Source organism: Bombus flavifrons, chromosome 14, assembly GCF_040668555.2.
Source record: "Bombus flavifrons isolate JBK064 chromosome 14, iyBomFlav1_principal, whole genome shotgun sequence".
NCBI classification, from domain to species: domain Eukaryota; kingdom Metazoa; phylum Arthropoda; class Insecta; order Hymenoptera; family Apidae; genus Bombus; species Bombus flavifrons.
In genome coordinates this window covers 3,795,733-3,813,978 of record NC_138455.1, presented here as the reverse complement: position 1 = coordinate 3,813,978, position 18,246 = coordinate 3,795,733, and the positions used below count along the sequence as shown (strand labels likewise).

Sequence of the window (18,246 nt, the reverse complement as noted above, 5' to 3'; positions counted from 1 at the left end):
GGCTAACAATACTTACAATTATTCTGTAAAACTCGTCTAATGTTCGAACTCGTTGTACATATGGTGAATGATGATATATCTTATCCTATACTTATACTTTATATCTTATGCTATACTTATACTTTATCTTGCATTAAGATAATTATCTTATGTAATTTAATATCTATTTGTTTTTACTACTACTTGATGATATTAAAAATTTATATCCTTTTTTATTCTTCTTCGCTGATTTATATATTTTATAAAAATTTTGTTAATGATGTTTATGAACTGACATTAATAAAATAATTTCCAAACGGGAGCATGGGACTAATTTTTAGAAAGCTGTGAAATTAAAGTACTGTATTTGAAAATTAAGGGTTCCATGAAAATTAGCAAGCAGAATTTAAGTGTCTAAAAAAGTATTAGATAATTTATATTAATATGATTACAAGCATCGATGATTTTTAATTTATTTACTAGGTGGTGTATAGATGGCGCAAATGCGAGTTGTAATGGCACAGTTTTGAACGCCTCTTCAAATTGACAACTCGACGACTATCGTGTTGAGTGTTCCCTTGACACTTGACGTTACAGATTATTGAGTATTTTCTAAGGTTTCTCCGGAGTAAAGATGGTGTAAAGGACAAGTGTTGTAAAAAAGATGGGCAGAATCGTAGAAATGGCCTATCCGGGAGGTGGCTTATACGTTGTCGAGGGTGAGCTCTGCCTCCTGGTAACGGCTATGAGACGAAGCGCTCGATGGTCCTCTCACTCTCATCAGGTTAGAACGATCTTTGTTATCCTAATTCTTTTTATGGGAAAACATATGTTCCATTTCGTACAGTTATAATCTTATGTCTATCAATTGAATTATTAATTATATTTACATATACGTGTGTCATTGTCACGTGGATATATTTTAACCATTATCAAGGCAAACAGGTTGTAGTAAATAGAATAGTAGCAACATATAGTAACGGATCTTAATATATTATAATGTAATTGTTTGAATTGAAATTGTTATACATTTTTGAATTTTAATCTGCATTTTGTGTGGTTATTTTCAAGGATGATGATCAGGATACTCTTATAAAAGGATTATATAGTTTAAAAGAAGCACTAAATGAGGCAAAAGATTTATCTTATTTGGAACCAGGTGTGTTCCTGGCACCATTTCTGGAAATTATAAGATCAGAAGAAACAACTGGACCTGTTACAAGCCTTGCTTTGTCTGCTGTTAATAAAATCATATCTTATGGACTCATAAGTATATATCCCTTATTTTATTCATTAAAGATATTTTCAAAAACATTAGAATATTATTGTTTTCACAGATTCTGATCATCCTGCAATAGCACAATGTGTAGAATCAATTGCAGATGCTGTTACGCATGCAAGATTTGTTGGGACTGATGCATCAGGAGATGGAGTTGTTTTAATGAGAATACTCCAGGTCTTGAGAGCTCTTATGCTATCACCAGCTGGAGATTATCTTTCGAATGAAAGCATTTGTGAAATTATGCTCAGTTGTTTTAGAATATGTTTTGAATCACGCCTAAGTGGTAAGGATTCTCAACATATTAAAATTTTTCCTTAATTTCAACAATGTTTCTTTGGTTACAGAATTATTAAGGAAAGCAGCTGAACATTGTTTGAGAGACATGGTGCAACACCTTTTCACTCGACTACCCCAATTTGTAGATGATACTAGAGTCTTGAATATGAAAGTAAGTTAATAAATACGTCAGTGAAATATAATATTTTGATATGTTATGTGTATCTTTTCAGAAAATGAGAACAAATAATATGGAAAATAGTCGTAGTAAAAATAGAAGAAATAAAAGTCATTCAAAGCAGAAAGCAAGGCAAAATACAGATAGTGCAGGGGATATTGAAAGTCAACATATTGATATTCCAAGTCCAACTGATAGAGTTAGACCAGGTTGTTTGACAACACCGGTTACTTCGGCAGGAAATATCGTTGATATGCAAGGTTCTTTGGATCAAGGTAGTGCTGAAAAAGCCGAAGAAGAAAAGAATGAAAACAAGGATCATAATAAAAAGGATTTAAATAATATAAATAATACCACCAAGCAGGAAGATGGATCGGATGCAAAAAGGGTGAAAGAAGATTTAAAGGATATCAAAGAATGTAAAGAAAATATTAACGAAATAGAGGATAAAACAAACATTGTAAATGATAAAGAACAAGTTTTACAGAAAGTAGATAAAAGCATGGAAAATGCAGAAATAGATGAACACAATCAAACTAAAAAAGTAAATTTATTAAAGGAAGGAAATCAAGGTACTTATATTAATTTTTTTTAATTGCAGTTTTAATTATCACTTTTTTGGTTTTGCAGAAAATCTAAAAAAATCAGTTGACGACGAGAAAAATGTGGAATTAATAAAATCTCCGACAGGAAGTGTAGAGGATTTATTGGTAGATGAAAATTTAAGTAGTGCGAACAAAGTATCTAAAGTCAAAGAATCTGAACAAGTCGAAGAATATATAAATGCGCAAGGAGTTCGTTTTATGCCACATCAACAATTAGCACCGTATGGTGCTCTATGTGTCCGTGAATTATTTAGGTTTCTTGTGTCTTTGTGTAGTCCCCTTGATAAACAAAATAGCGAAGTTATGACACATCTCGGGCTCACTTTACTACAAGTAGTCTTAGAAACAGCTGCCGATTATCTTTCCAATTTTCAGTCATTATTGGTGCTTGTGAAAGATGATCTTTGTAGAAATCTTATCTTGGTAATGATGATGCAGTAATCATTCGTATTTATTTTTGTTAATTTTACTTGGAAATAGGAATATAAAAAGCCGTATAATAATTATAATTGTATTTACCAGCTTCTTGGCACAGATCGATTGTCGATCCTTGCAGTGAATTTGCAAGTATCATTCTTGTTATTTGAATCGCAAAGGGAACATTTGAAATTTCAAATGGAGCATTATATAAGCAAATTGATGGAAATAATAAGTTCAGATTCGAATAGGATATCATATGAACAACGTGAACTAGCTCTCGGTATGGATATTATATATTATTAGTTATAGTTTGTGGAAGTTTACCTGCAATTATGTAATGGAAATTCAACTTTCCTTAATTTTAGAGGCCATTGTACAATTATGGAGAATACCCGGTTTACCAGCAGAATTGTACTTAAACTACGATTGCGGATTATATTCTACTAATTTATATGAAGAATTAATGAAACTTTTGTCAAAGGTATACAATATATTGATTCCAATATGCGAAACAGATATAGATGTTTATTAAATATATCTTTTTTATTAAAAATTGCACTCGATATATTTTGTTATTAGAATGCTTCAGCACTAATAGGTAATATGCAGAATATGCAATTCGTTTCCTTGGATGCCATATTTACATTGATCTCTGGAATGGAAATCAGATGTAAAGGCTACAAAGAATTATGTAAACCGTCTCGGCATAGTGCATCACCAAATCTTCCAACACGAGAGGAACTGCTGGCTATAAAGGCAAATAAGCGGGTTTGTATTTAGTTAATTACGTTTTAAAATAAACCTTGTATTTTTTGTTGTCTTTTTCTCCATTTCGTTCCGTTCTTATTTCATCTTTTTCTATTTCTTTTTTTCTATTGTTAAGAAAAATTTTAAAAGTATGTATTCTTACCATACAGTGGTTGGTACACGGTACGGAAAAATTTAATGAAAATCCGCGAGAGGGAATCGCTAAACTTACAGAACATGGTCTTCTGGGTGGAAGTCCAGGTAATCCTGACCCAGAGAAAGTAGCCAAATTCTTGAAGGAGAACCCTGGGCTTGACAAAAAAGCTATTGGAGAATATATTAGTAAAAAAGAAAATAAAAGCGTTTTAAATTGTTTCGTTCATAATTTTGATTTGAAGGATATGCGAATCGATCAAGCTCTACGACTTTATCTGGAGTCTTTCAGACTTCCTGGCGAAGCTCCACTTATTTCTTTGTTGCTTGAAAAATTTGCAGAACATTGGCATGTAAGTTTGGTATTCCACATATTACGTATATAATGTAGTATAATGAGTTAAAATATAAAGAATCTTCTGTTTGATCTCTAGGACAGTAATGGAAGGCCGTTTGCATCAGCAGATGCTGCATTTACTTTAGCGTATGCTGTAATTATGTTAAACGTTGATCAACATAATTACAATGTAAAGCGACAAAACAATCCTATGACTGTTGACGAATTTAAAAGAAATTTAAAAAAGGTGAACGGCGGTGCTGATTTCGATCAAGGGATGCTTGATGAGATATATGCTTCTATAAAGTAAAATTACTTTTCTTTATGCTCTTTAACAATAATTATTATGGTATTTAGTGTTTATGAATTGTTTGTTAATTATACATCTTTTGTTAGGGGTGAAGAAATCGTGATGCCTGCTGAACAGACTGGGTTGGTCAAAGATAATTACTTGTGGAAAGTTCTATTACGTAGAGGCGTCGGTCTTGAAAGTTTCTACTTAAGGATTGGGAATTGTGGTGAATTTGTGGATAAGGAATTAGCTGAAGAAGCATGGGCTCCTATTATAAGTGCGCTTTGCAGAGCGTATGACAAAGCGCCCGATAGATCGTTACAACGTCGAGTCGCTGAAGCTTTCTACCTGTTTGTTTCATATATCGATTAAATTAAATTAAATTAAACTGAGATTAAAATATCGTAATAAAAAATAGGAATATATTGGCAATAACGATAAAAACGCATGTTTTTATTTATGTTGCAGTTGCGCTTCAATTAGTGCTCATTATGGGATGACCAGTGATTTGGATACTCTTATAGTAAGTTTATGCAAGTTTACGGGTCTGGCGACTGGTGGTGAGCCCGATCAAGTAGTTTTACAACTGGGTGGAAGTAGCAGGTGTCAATTAGCTGCACGTACACTGTTCAAAATTACTCATGTACACGGGGATGCAATAAGAGCGTCGTGGAAAAATATCATCGATTGTCTGCAATCGTTATACAAGGCAAGACTATTGCCAAAGAGTCTGACTGAAGGAGAAGATTTTATCGATCCATCCGGGAAGATATCGTTACTTCGAGAACCTATTACACCTAAACCAGCTCCGGTGGATCAGGGAATATTATCTAGTTTATATTCCTATATAGCAATGGATACCTCACGCATGTCTCATCCAGCGGAAACGACTGCAAGAAAAAGAGCTGCAGAATTTATTGGGACTTGTTATCTTAAACAAATTATCGAGGAAAGCAAATTCTTGCAAGTCGAATCGCTTCGGTCTCTTGTCGGTGCTTTGGTATTGCCAAATTCTCACGATGAAGATGTATCTGTATTTTTGCTGGAATTATTGTTGGAAGTAACTATTCAAAATCGTGATAGAGTAGCGTGCATTTGGCCAGTAGTTCAAGGTTATCTAGATGGACTATTAACAACAGCTGCACGTGAAAATCACCCATACCTTTTGGAACGAGTGGCTGTTGGAATGTTGAGATTAGCGATTAGGTTACTACGAGGAGAAGAATACGCGTGCACCGTTCTGCCTCCTTTGTTACCCTTGGCTCATTTGCCTTCTTCTACGAGTACACCACTCGCGAGACAGATCGCGTACGGTTTGTTCGAGTTGCTTAAAACTGGCGCTGCTAATATTCACAGTACAGAAGATTGGAAAGTAGTGTTCAATTTATTGGAGTGTGCAGGTGCCGGAGCGTTGCTGCCAAAACAATCGAACACCGTACTGGATGAAGCAACCAATTCTAGAACATCGATATTGGATCCTAGACCGATTAGTCCTGTGCCTGAATGGGTACTAGTGTCTCCAACAGGGACGGAAGCACCGTTGCCTGTTGCTGCCGATACGATAGTCTTGGACCGCGATTTACAACCTCACGACCCTGCTGCGTTTGTTAAATGCTGTGAAAGTTTAACGTTTCTAGTCAGAGACGTGGCTCATGTAACTCCATTTAACTTCGAATTGTGTATTCGTTGCGTGAGGACATTCGCCGAAGCAGTCCTTCAGTGTTCGGGAAAAAGGAACAAAGTACTCAGTCCAATTGATGAACCTGTTGCTGCAGCTACCGCTGCTACCTATCAACAGAGTCCTATACAATTGCTGGATCTGATGCACACGCTTCATACCAGGATCGCCCAAGTATTTCGATGGTGGGCAGAAGAAGGGAATGGTACAGAAAATGTTTCATTATGGTTACACGTGTGGAGGCCTTTGTTGCAAGGAATCGCGAGGTTGTGTTGCGATGCTCGCAGACAGGTACGCACGGCAGCTATAACATATCTTCAAAGTACCCTGCTTGCTCACGACTTAGCACAATTATCAGCGGTGGAGTGGTCTCAGTGCTTGGAACAGGTTCTGTTTCCTCTACTGGCTCAGTTACTTGGACCAATAGCATCGAATGATCCTATCGGTGTAGAGGAGACAAGAGTGAGAGCAGCCATGTTATTATCAAAAGTGTTCCTTCATCATTTGAATCCGTTGTTAACCCTTCCTGGATTTTTACCACTCTGGCTTACCGTGTTAAGTTTACTCCGTGCTTATATGCATGCCGATAATAGCGAGCTTCTTTTCGAAGCCATACCGGAATCGTTGAAGAATATGTTACTGGTCATGTCTTCCGCTAATGTATTGGCTCCAACATCGAATCTGTGGACTCCAACTTGGAGGACGATTGATGTATTTTTACCTAATTTGAAGGCAGAATTATTCCCAGAACCACCGGTTATCCCGGTTGTACCATCCTCGTCTGAATTGCTTCAGACACAACAAACTTCACCAGTAATCAGTTTGATCGAGCAACAACAACCATGTTTTCCCGGGTCCATAGCACCACCTCAACCGAAATCCATCGAATCAGCCGATGATACACATCATAATCGACCCTCATCAATCGTTATCGATTCCGAAGATATGTCAGCAATAGTGGCATCGACGATACCAAAAGTATCGAATGAAGAGAATTCTGAATGTTTATCAAAGTCGATTATTTGTGGAAATAAGGATTTAGAGAAGGTTACAACAGTAAATGTGAAGAACGAATACGAAGAACGGAGACAGCAGCTGCAATACCAGCAAGCATTATTACATTCGCAATCTGAACAACATTTACCATATAATCAAGAAATAAAACACGCTGGAGCACTAAATTCTTCTCTCCGTACAGATACATCTCAGGTAAAATCTATTACGTCCTACCTTTCCTTTTTTCTCTCCTTTTATCTTGTTCACAAATCGTTTGCCACGGTATTTGAAATAATTCTGGTAACTTAAGAAAGAAATGTTTCCAACAAAAGTTTATTGGTAATAATGATACTTTAACATTTTTTTTGCGTCAGTATATTCTTCATTTGATATCAGTGAATTTTTGAAACGTGTGGACGTCTGAAACATTTTCCTCTTAATTGATCAGAAAATGGCTACAGTTATACTTAGCAAATGTAACCGAGTATTTTCTTTACAGACGATGACTGTAGATTCCGCAGCAACAACAATGTTCAATTCTGCAGCATACTTTACTGAAGATCCGGCAGCGGATCGATTATTTGCCGTGACTAATCCTTGACCACTGTATATTTATTATGTATATTGTATCATTGCTATTCCAGAAGAGAAATTTTTGGGCGAAATTTTAGCGAAAGGGAGATTAGTACACGTTGCAGTAGATGAACCTTTGGTTTCTTGTATATTTTACATTACGATATATTAATAATAATATATAATGATGCATTTGATATTATTATTAATATATACGTATACATAAACATTGTATACATTATACGTATATATACATAAATAATAATAATATGTGTGATGCGATATCGTATTTCGTGAAATTTCGTTATCTTCATAATCATCTTTATGAACGTTTAGTTCTTTTAACCGATGTATCATTATGTATTGATATACCGGAATACGACGCGAATTACGATATCGTGAATAATATTATTATAAACTGTTTCTAGGCGAACGAGTGGTGGTAAATCAGTTAAAATTCTTACAACTGTACGAAAATAATTACAAATTAATCTACTGCTTGTATCTTGATACCTGGAGGGCTGAGAATCATAGAGGTTTAGATCAATCCACTGCTTTATCCATAGCGTTCTGTGTTTATTATCATAACAATTTCATTACATTTTTCTAATCAAAGTATATTATATTTTAATTAAAATTATTAAAATAAATATTGAAACGTACCCTAACAAAAAAGATTTTTTCTTGAATCTTTTACGATAATTGATGAGATGATACCTTCAAGAGTTTCGATACTTGGCTAAATCCAAATTCCCGAAATCTTGACCTACACTGATATGGTTTTCAGCCCGTCATGTATGCATCGATACGTACAGTTTGCAAGACGAGGATTCATCCTTCTTGATTTACATCTTTTTTTCATTCCTTTACATTTTATGTATGTACATATGAATATGTAAAATCTGAGATATCTGGGGTCAAGGATCGAACCAATTTCGCGTGTCACTATCTGACACGACTGTGATTTCCGTGGTTCGATTACGAATAATCACTTTGTACATACTCGTTATATCTTGATTATGATATATGAATTTCTGTAAGCTTTGTAACATGTTTGAGACACAGTTACAAGAAATATTTTACGAGGTAAACTTATACCGCTATCCCAACGCTTGACTCAAGTAGACAATGTAATTGAGAAACGCGTTAAATAATATTCGAAGCAGCCGTGCTGCTTGACTTTTTAAATATAGGAGAAACCTATATATCCATGTTTCTTATTTCGCAGACTTATAATACGTGTATGTACGCGCACGTTCAGCGTCGAGACAGATTTAGAAACAGTTTCGTAAACGAGGTATAAATCAACATTTTCCTTGGATTTTCTTCCCTTTATCCTTTCAATTTCTTCGACATTAGTGTAGCACACACATGTTTATATGTAGGTCTTTTACTTGAACGTACGCGTTGATGACGCATGTATGCGAGTAAATTATTGTATAATTCTGAACGTGAAGCAGCTATAATTAGTTGGAGACACAATCGTACTAGATTCTAGATTCTAGAATATTCGTAACTGTGGTTGATTTCGGTCCTTTGTTCGCGGATGCCTGTTCACTTTACGTTTTTTTATTCTGCACAAGCAACCTAGATATTCAACTTATTTTTAAATATTTGCCCATTTTTCACATGTCTATGTCTCTCTGTTGTACATGATTGTATAGAAAAATACAAGATCAAAGACATTTTAATGCTTTCATGTTTTTAGTATCATTTATCGTGGCGATGCAATGGTACATAGCTTAGGTTTATTATTTTTCATTAAAAGAGAATTTCGTATAAAATTAGTATTTGGTGTACAGCAGACGTTCGATGTACCAAATGTGGAGATATAGAACGATTATAAAATTAGTGGAAGGCTAAAATTTATACATGGGAATTACACCGCGTAGATCGTGTAAAAAGTCGGATGCAAGTCGTAAGATCGACTAACGATTAAAATTTACAATTTTCGTCGACCGCATAGGTAATTAGAGATAAATAGTCATATTTTTACGCAATTGGTCCGAAATTTGTTAAAATTGTTTAGTCCCAAAGCATTATCGTTAGACTGCGGATATTTATACAAACTTATATTTCTATGAATATAATCAACAAGATGAAATTTAAGTAGAAAATTGTATTACCTACTAGATACTATAGAAAGTATTTTGGATACTTTATATATTTTTGCATATTATACTCATTTCGTGCATTCTTGCGCCTTCGAATTTCTCATAAATGTATAAAAATCCTCAATCTAATTATCACCATAATGTTGTTCTTGGTTTGCTACTGGTCCCTTCGGCAATAGTATCCGAGTGTTTTACATTTCTGACAAAGGTGTTGCGGATGAACTTTACTCTGGTCGGATACGTCCAATCCGTCTGGCTTCTCTAATGGTCTCTGGAAACACGGAAAACGTAATGAGATTACGAAACGTAATTGTGTTGGTGCATAATGAATATATGACGTAGCGCTCAGTGAACGCTTGGTTATTCGATTTACTTGCCAGTTTGGCAGAAGACAGTTTTAGTACGAACTTAATGCATATTACCAGTCGAAACTACATTTATATTTTAACGCTATTGCGTCGTTAGAGTCAACGCATACGGAATTTGTCGGAAAAGAAATGTTACGTTGGCTTCAAAGCAAGTTTTCCCTTGGCGACCGTTCGCAATCTTGAAACTCTATTGCTAGCTTTTGTTTACTTGCACTTACACTTGTTTGCCGAGTATTTATTTTCTCGTTTAAATAGAATCTCGATAAATATGCGTTTACGTTCAGGTCACGGGACACTTTGATAGAATGAATGATTTAGAAAATGATCATCTATTTATTTTCGAGATTTTTTCCACTTCCGATATTAGATACAATAAGCTACAAAAGTTTTATGAATATAATTCTATACATTATACAAAACATTTAGAAATTTCGTTAGCACTTAAAAAAATCGCCAACAGCGTTTTTAAAAATATTTTTATGAGTTTCTTAGTATGCCTTTTCGAATCATATCAAAGAATAGCTACGATTCTGTCCTCAATCGAATAGTTTATTACAAGTGTATTTAAATAAGTGTTCAATGATTTATAATCGGTAGTATACATTCTCACCTGTTTATGAGGATAAACGTTTATATGACATTTGATGCACTCTTGGCCCATATTAGCCCAACTGTTTCCCGACATCCATTTACGCTTGCATTTGGGACATTTGTACTCTCCAAAGCATCGTTTCTTTCCTTGGTACGGTGTCAAACCCTCGCCTTTTGGACGTGCCTGGAATGGGTATTCATTTCGAAGATGATTATTCTATGCTTAGTTATCGATAGTTATCGGGATAGTTGACGGGAGCAAGTGAAACGAAGTGATTCGAGTAATTCATTTTTTGAACGTTTGACTCACGTATAGTAGAACTCTATTTGTTCGAATCCATCTGATAGTCAGATCATATAAGCAAGGTGTTTCAAAATATTCAGGCAAATATTCAGAAGCATTTAATACTCATCAAAACACACAAAAGAATCTTGATAAACATGAGTTCAAATATCATTAGCTTCAGAGTTATAAGACGGAGTTCTCAATTATAAGCCTGTAACAACATAAGAGATTTTATCGCGTAAAGAGGATTTTCCAAACTGTAGCGTAGGCACACAGCCAGTAATATGTTGACAGTGTCATGTACCAACGATTAAGAGATTGAAATAGTGAAATGTAATTTTGGAAATAGTGGAGAATCGAAATCAATTCGTAAAATTAGCTTAGAAGAAAGAGGTGTGCAAAAGGTTGAGGAGAATCTCGTCACAACTTTGCTTACTACTCTTTTATAGGATCACCAAATTAATTGGGCACTAATTAATATTTCGTTCAAATAAAACGTGTTAATAGGTGCAAGCATGAGAAAGTCAGCCTCAAAAGGTTGGAAATACTATATGACACGTTTCATGAAATATTCATGACGGCGTTGTTACTCGGATCTATCCAAGAACATTATATATCTATGCATAGCCAATGAAGTTACGTTGATACGTTTTGATTGTTACGAAGACCACATCTCGTTTTTGATTGAGAAATACGCACATACGAACACACACGAATACACACATACACACACCTGCGGACAGTCTTTGATGTAATGACCTTTCTTGAAGCATAGGTGACAGAGGTAACTAGGTGGTGGCCTCTTGGTTGGTTTTCTATCTAGTAGCCCCATTTCTCTGAAACGATCCGCAAGCTCGCCGATATTATCCGCAAAGTTGCTTCCTACCGCGCAACAAGGATCAAGTGCGCTACGATGCGTATGAGTTTGCGACGTCGCCGTTGAAAAACCACTCCATATCGTCGGGAAAAGTTTGCTCTGGAGTCACAATCGGTCATCGTTCTATCAATTGTCATTAAAAGGTTATTTTGCCAAAGTCAATTTCACGAAGGTGTAAAAGTATTCTGAATTTATAGGGGCTTAGTGAATTATATTTATCGGACGTGAATTTATAGTTTGAAACTATAGTACATGATCGATGTTTCAGTTGTTTTATTATAAAAAGGTAGATTATATTAAGGAATAAGAAACGCGTTAACGTAACATTTCGTTTATGAAAGGTTTCTATAAGTGTTTAAATATTTTCGTGGACCATCGTATCAATGGAAAGGCATTTGATCTTTTTTTTTATCAAAAACAAATGTTCAGTCGGCAAGAGAGAAACACAGAGACAAAAAGAGAGAAATTGTAAAACCTGATCTCGTGTTTGAGCAGAATTCTGATCGGCGATTGCCAGGTACACCCAATTGAGCAAATGGGGCGAGTAGTGTGGTTGGTGGATCGGCTTCTGACCTTGGCTACCGGCAGCGTTCATAGGTCCAAGGCCAAGCTGAGGCGATTCCTGTGGCTGCAAATGTTGAATCGCCGGCGTTGGATGGCAAGCGGCCATGCTTAGGAATTTACCGTTGTTCTACGAGATTCTCGATTCGAATTATCACCTTTTCGAGCATGTTCGAGGAATGTCTAAACGACATTTTCCCAATGCAACGATACTGTTCATTCTTACCGATGCATCTTCGTATCGAACGTCTTCACAAACCACCGACTCGAAGAACTTTTGATACACCACTGGCAACCCTGTGCTGACTATTTCGTTTAAAAATACGAATTCGACGTTTCGTTACATTCTCAGCAGCCAGTTGTTCCTCGAGATTAATTTTACATCAGACACTGAAATCTGCATGTTCTGTCAACGAGTAGTATGTTAGCGAGTAATACTTTTTTTTAGACGATGTCGTAGCGATGCACGTTAGAATTAAATATCAAATATCAACAACTCTGAAGTCTCTCACTTTCGATATATTTTTTCCATTTTCACGAAATACGTCGCGTTATATTGCGTCATACATGTTGGCGAGGAGAGTTCCCATTTAGCCTGATATAGATCGGAGTAACGAGTTTTGCTAAATCATTCAGGCTAAACGAACGCAAATAATTTCACCCAGTTTTGCCTTACGCTCTTGTATAATTTCGCTCTCGTGTAAGTTCATTCTCTCGTCTTATACCTACATGTGTAAGTAGGTATCATGCGGGCGATTTACCTAATATTACGTGTTTTAACGTACGAGGTAAATTATTCTTTTGTTTTCACTAACTCGTGTTCCTTTTTATCCTTGATTTTGGCTTTACTCTCGTTTTGTACAATTACTCTCGATTAAGTTGCAGGGTTTTTCGATTACCTTTCATTAACGAGCATTTATCTCACTACCTGTGCTTCGACATTCGTTGTCGTTACTCGCTGTCGATAGTGGCGATGGTAGATGCCGATGGTGTATACCGATGGTGGATGCCGATGGTGGATGCCGATGGTGGATGCCGATGGTGGATGCCGATGGTTGACGGTGATGGTTGACGGTGATGTTGATGACGCTACTCCTTTCCTATGTTTCTTTTTCTATCTCAATCGATTAGCCGGAAATTATTGAATTTTTGCGGATGTTAAGTCGAGGATAAATGAGACCGCGGTGAGTATTGAAAAAGCTACTTCTAGGAGGCGATTTCACGAAAAGCGTACTTCCGCAGTCGGCGACTATGTTCGTCCACGGAGGGTCTGCCTCTAGTCTGAACATCGACAATGTTCCGCGAGCAGTGTATACGTAAAAACGCATACACATGGATCTAACCAGCATTAAAGAGACCCCCGCCATGTGGTGCAGCTATTTCAGTGCTGGCTATCTATCTAGCAGCTTGCCACCACGAGTACGAGTATTTCTCGGACTTTGCCTCGAAGATCTTTACTTAGCAAAGATTCCCGATTCCAGCGTGTCGCTTGCAACCAGTCCGATGGCGAGCAAGTCGAAACTCGTTGGTGTTTTTAAACACCGATTAAAAGTTGATTTCTCCACTTTGACCGCTCATATACTTTTCTCGTAATTGCGAATATCTTGCAAAAAAATGGAAATTGGATAAATAGGACGTTTTTTTATCGAACTAGGATTTGGATTACGCTCGCGTGTAAGTAAGTACAGCTTAGAAGTATTCGAACACTTTAGCCGATTCGTAGATTAACGAGAAACTAATAACTAAAATCAATACTTATCATCTCTTTTTAGAATTAAGAAATAGTTAATTTCAGTTATTTGCTTGCTTTGTATCGAAATTCAATATGTGATCCATAAATGTATCTATTTGTTTGTGGTATTTATTAATACTTCTTAAATATAATTTCATTATTATTTTAGATGAAACTTCCTTATCCGATCCTTATCGTATCTTAGAGAGTGAAAGTAATGAGTCATTGCGAAATGTTTTTTTAAAAATTTCATTGACTGTTTCATAACTGTTGAATTTTATAAACGGTTGTATTTCAACGCGTATCTATTAGTTTTCCAATAATCAATTTTATCGTTTTAAGTATCATTTAAGTATCCGGATACTTTTGAACGGCAGTGTGCCTATGTACTTTATGTTAGACGATTGAAGTATCTCAGAGTCGTTTTAATGTCGAACCATGTATTTGATATTTTGTACGTACTATTCTGAACATACTGCTCTGAATGTCAAATTTTAACGAGGGTTAATTTCCATATAACGCGTCTGTCTTTATAGGGTTACCTGTGTTAGTAGAATATTTGGGTCAAGCTAAGCAATTTGCCTCATAATTAATCAAATTTGATCATGTACTATTTTTGTGCACTTTACGTTTAAGAATATTTGAGATTATTTGACTCTTCGCGTCGTTAGTAGTGTGATAAACAGTGAGATATGTATATCGTGTACATTGACAGCTCGACGATCATAGTTTCTTACGAGGATATAACTTGTATTCGTCCAAAAACTAAGATGTGTAAATAACCAATGTAAATATTCTCAACGCTATAATTATCATAATTCAGCGTGCTGCAGCGCGTGTATATTACTTTATTTTTGAAGTTACTTTGTTATTTATTTTATTACCTTCTATGCATACCTCCTTGTTACAGGAAACCTGTTATATACCTTACGTATAAATCTTTTCTTTATTATATAAATCTGTTTAAGCAAAATGGAGAAATACGAAATGTTAGAAATCGTAGGAGAAGGCAGCTACGGTGTAGTGATGAAATGCAGACATCGTGAAAGTGGGCAGTTCGTCGCCATTAAGAGATTTTTGGAAACCGAGGAGGACCATCAAGTGCGAGAAATGGCATTTCGTGAAATCAGAATGTTGAAAGTACGTGGTGCATCGAGCGTATAGTTGTATTTGAAGAGATATAATGAGGCTGTATAGTATTAATTAATGATATCGATTGACGTCCAAGTCTAAGATTGTATGTATGAACTGTATATACGCACAACTTTTAAAATAATATCTTTGGATTCTACTTGTCAAACACTATCATAAATCATACCTTATTATTAGTTTTGTGAGTTTGGAAATTGGACTTGGTTGCATTGGTTACAATATATACATATAAATTATGTATATAGCATACAAAAAAATGATAAGTTCGACGTGTATTGAAAAGAAATTCACACAATAGGAATTTGAGACTGATCAACAGTCGACATCGAATTAAATTTCTTTCCGTTAGAGTCAGTAGGAACGAGAATGAGAATGGCGCATGTATTTGCAGCAATTGTGTCACGATAATCTAGTAAATATGATCGAAGTGTTCCGCCAAAGGAAACGATTCTATCTCGTCTTCGAGTATTTGGATCACACCTTGTTGGATGAGCTGGAACGTATCGGAAACGGTCTAGGCTGGGAAGTGTCCAGGCGACATGTTTATCAAATCCTTCGCGGTTTGAGCTTCTGTCATAGCAGAAATGTAAGTGGACGAGAAAGATTGTTGCTATCGCTTAGTTTCGATTTAGTTGATAAGATATTTTTGTAGCACGTGGAATATATATATCTAATGATCTTTTTTTAACTTTATCTTATTCCGTATAAATGCTCTAATACATACTTATCTCTTAGGTGGTAATTCAACTAAATCGAAATTAAAGGATTCTTAATTCGAACACTGATTCTTGTTAGGTAATGCATCGTGATATCAAGCCTGAAAATATTCTCGTATCTCCGAACGGAGTGATCAAACTCTGTGATTTCGGGTTTGCACGTTTCACAAATGGTGTCAACGAGTCCTGCACGGATTACGTAGCAACAAGGTGGTATCGAGCACCGGAGCTTCTTGTTGGTGATGCACGATATGGCAAAGCGGTTGATGTTTGGGCGGTAGGTTGCCTTTACGCGGAGCTGGTTACGGGAGATGCTCTCTTTCCTGGCGAAAGCGACGTAGATCAGCTCTATCGAATAACCAAAGTTTTGGGTAAGTTTTTACCGTCGATGATAACTTTCATAGATATCCATTCGTATTACCAGTTGGCGAAGTAATTACAATGAAATTTTTAGGAAGACTATGTACGAAGCATCAAACGATGATCAGTCCTGGCAGATCTAGTCAAATGTTGCGACACGCAAGTGCGGACGAGCTGGTAGGACCAACTCATTCGAGTGTCGTTTCGATTCGTAAATTATTTCCCACTTGGAACTCAATGACGGTCGACTTCTTATCTCAATGTCTTCGCATGGATCCCGAAACAAGAGCCACGTCTGTAGCGCTCTTGCAACACCCGCTCTTCACGCAAAGTAACTTCGTCGACGAATTCCTCGAACAACTGAGAAATATTATCGCTGACGAAGCTGCTATGAATCCTCTGACGACTAAGAAATTAGAGAAAAGAAGGTCGACTATGTTTAATCTGACATCGAGAAATGTTTTGCATAGGTATAGTTTATTACATGTATTTTATTTTTCTACTGTTATGTGAAATAATTAAATGTTTGGCAAATTAGTTATTTGGAGAAAATTTATTCCTCAAATAAGAATCTGAAATTTATTTACAAATTATCTTATTTTGAAACAAATTAGTTTGCTAGTTTATTTGGAGTAATTATTTGAACTTTTTACGCATTATTTTCGTCTCAAATAAAAAGTGTCTGACCCTGGTATGCAGTTAATATTTCTCCGTTCTTTGAGTTAGGTTTTTTGAAATATTTTACTTTCAGAGCAAAAGTAACCAACATTCAACGAACTGACTAATTCGCTGCCTAGGATATTTGTGAACACAAGATATTCGATGACTGATTTTTTTTAATTTTCCGAGTTTAATTTAGGAAAAATTAATTCCTCTATTTTTGTATGATTAAGCCACATTCAGCTAGCTGAATCATTGTTTTTACAAGCATCGAATATTTTATTTGATAACAATAAAAGGAAGAGCCTTTTCCTTTTCCTTTTTTTTTATTCCCTTTTTCAGTTTTCCTTTTTCCCCTTACTTTCTCCCTTTTCTTTCCTTGTATCTTTTCTTTTGTCCTATTTTAAAAGAACCTATTCTTTTTTCCTGTAGATGGCACATGGAAGTCGTTTCGCAAGATACAAAGTCGAACGGTAGAACTGCAACTGAAACGATCGAAACGACACAATTACACCAAACGCCATTGCTATTGCACGTAGATCACTTACAAAAAGTTCGTCACTTTGATCCTATTTCCGTCTTACCAAATGCAACCTACGTTCGCAAGCTAAATGGATTCGTCTCTACAAACGAGTACACCCATACTTTACCTTCTCCCGATTTCAAACAATTTTGTAGTTATACTAGTATCAACAATAAGGGGGAAAATAGTCGTCAAAGAAAAACAAGGTATTAAGTAAATACGTGTCTGTAAGTTGTTCGGTTTCATCATTTTATTAATAATAAAAAAGCATCTATTCGACGATTTACTTAATTATCTTATTAATTAATAATCACACGAAGTTGCGTGATAAGTTCGTTTGCCTTTAAGAAAAATCTCAGAAAATACGAGTATAAAGTATTTTTTATTTTTCCCACGAACAATTGTCAAGAATTAGTCACGCTTCGCAAACGAAATTAATTTCCCATAAATAACTGTCATTTTCCACAAAACGAGATTCGCCTACCACAGAATGATTCCACAGATCTACAAAAAAATGGTCACGACGAACAAAATTCCTTACCATGACATTTGTTTCCCACAAAGCCCACAAAAAGCCCACAAATATTGAAGATCAATATGTCACGCAATTAATAGTATTAGTCGAAATTAATTAATATTAATCAATTCGGATTAGGAATTACGAAAATCATATTAGTAGAACTTTCAGACTTTTGTAATTTATACATTATAAAAAGATTTTAATAAACGTGCGATTAAAGTTAATCAAGTGTTTAATCATTTAACCGCTTGTCCAGCGGTCCTAGAATGA

At 35.7% G+C, this 18,246-nt stretch overlaps 4 protein-coding genes across 6 annotated transcripts in view; 2 read left to right on the top strand and 2 right to left on the bottom strand.

The window, feature by feature from the left end:
- LOC138186642 (uncharacterized) overlaps window positions 1–18,246 on the bottom strand; it is a 98,212-nt gene that overhangs the window by 1,151 nt on the left and 78,815 nt on the right. The window contains exon 1 of one of the 3 annotated variants that reach the window (XM_069126710.1): window positions 96–252. The exons of 1 other annotated variant lie outside the window; for it this stretch is intronic. The gene's annotated coding sequence lies outside the window, so the exon portion shown is untranslated. Of the gene's footprint in view, window positions 1–16; window positions 253–18,246 lie in introns of those variants that run through there. One more of the 3 variants, XM_069126708.1, reaches the window with a different exon arrangement.
- Window positions 509–8,723, top strand: garz (Sec7 domain-containing protein garz). The gene is made up of 14 exons (XM_069126682.1): window positions 509–763; window positions 1,051–1,249; window positions 1,317–1,544; window positions 1,606–1,709; window positions 1,771–2,287; window positions 2,346–2,743; window positions 2,843–3,020; window positions 3,106–3,221; window positions 3,320–3,508; window positions 3,658–3,993; window positions 4,075–4,283; window positions 4,374–4,619; window positions 4,738–7,156; window positions 7,443–8,723. Exons 1-14 carry the CDS (start codon window positions 644–646, stop codon window positions 7,542–7,544), a joined length of 5,361 nt encoding a protein of 1,786 aa, XP_068982783.1. The 5' UTR covers window positions 509–643; the 3' UTR covers window positions 7,545–8,723.
- LOC138186640 (zinc finger CCHC domain-containing protein 24) lies at window positions 7,044–13,594 on the bottom strand. Its single transcript, XM_069126705.1, has 4 exons — window positions 12,228–13,594; window positions 11,609–11,851; window positions 10,609–10,773; window positions 7,044–9,901 (listed from the first exon to the last, which is right to left on the bottom strand). Exons 1-4 carry the CDS (start codon window positions 12,420–12,422, stop codon window positions 9,788–9,790), a joined length of 717 nt encoding a protein of 238 aa, XP_068982806.1. The 5' UTR covers window positions 12,423–13,594; the 3' UTR covers window positions 7,044–9,787.
- Window positions 13,693–17,669, top strand: LOC138187108 (cyclin-dependent kinase-like 4). Its single transcript, XM_069127589.1, has 6 exons — window positions 13,693–13,995; window positions 14,956–15,185; window positions 15,589–15,783; window positions 15,993–16,284; window positions 16,368–16,743; window positions 17,366–17,669. The coding sequence occupies exons 2-6, from the start codon at window positions 15,018–15,020 to the stop codon at window positions 17,667–17,669; spliced, it is 1,335 nt and encodes a 444-aa protein (XP_068983690.1). The 5' UTR covers window positions 13,693–13,995; window positions 14,956–15,017.

Bases quoted from the DNA above. Each gene is read 5' to 3' on its own strand.
- garz (XM_069126682.1), top strand. From the start codon at position 644: ATGGGCAGAATCGTAGAAATGGCCTATCCGGGAGGTGGCTTATACGTT. The intron at 2,744-2,842 runs GTAATGATGATG...TGTATTTACCAG, and splicing joins TTTGTAGAAATCTTATCTTG to CTTCTTGGCACAGATCGATT. The intron at 3,509-3,657 runs GTTTGTATTTAG...CTTACCATACAG, and splicing joins CTATAAAGGCAAATAAGCGG to TGGTTGGTACACGGTACGGA.
- LOC138186640 (XM_069126705.1), bottom strand. From the start codon at position 12,422: ATGGCCGCTTGCCATCCAACGCCGGCGATTCAACATTTGCAGCCACAG. The intron at 10,774-11,608 runs GTGTGTGTATGT...TACCCATTCCAG, and splicing joins ACATCAAAGACTGTCCGCAG to GCACGTCCAAAAGGCGAGGG. The intron at 9,902-10,608 runs GTGAGAATGTAT...CCGTGTTTCCAG, and splicing joins ACGTTTATCCTCATAAACAG to AGACCATTAGAGAAGCCAGA.
- LOC138187108 (XM_069127589.1), top strand. From the start codon at position 15,018: ATGGAGAAATACGAAATGTTAGAAATCGTAGGAGAAGGCAGCTACGGT. The intron at 15,186-15,588 runs GTACGTGGTGCA...ATGTATTTGCAG, and splicing joins GTGAAATCAGAATGTTGAAA to CAATTGTGTCACGATAATCT. The intron at 16,285-16,367 runs GTAAGTTTTTAC...TGAAATTTTTAG, and splicing joins TCGAATAACCAAAGTTTTGG to GAAGACTATGTACGAAGCAT.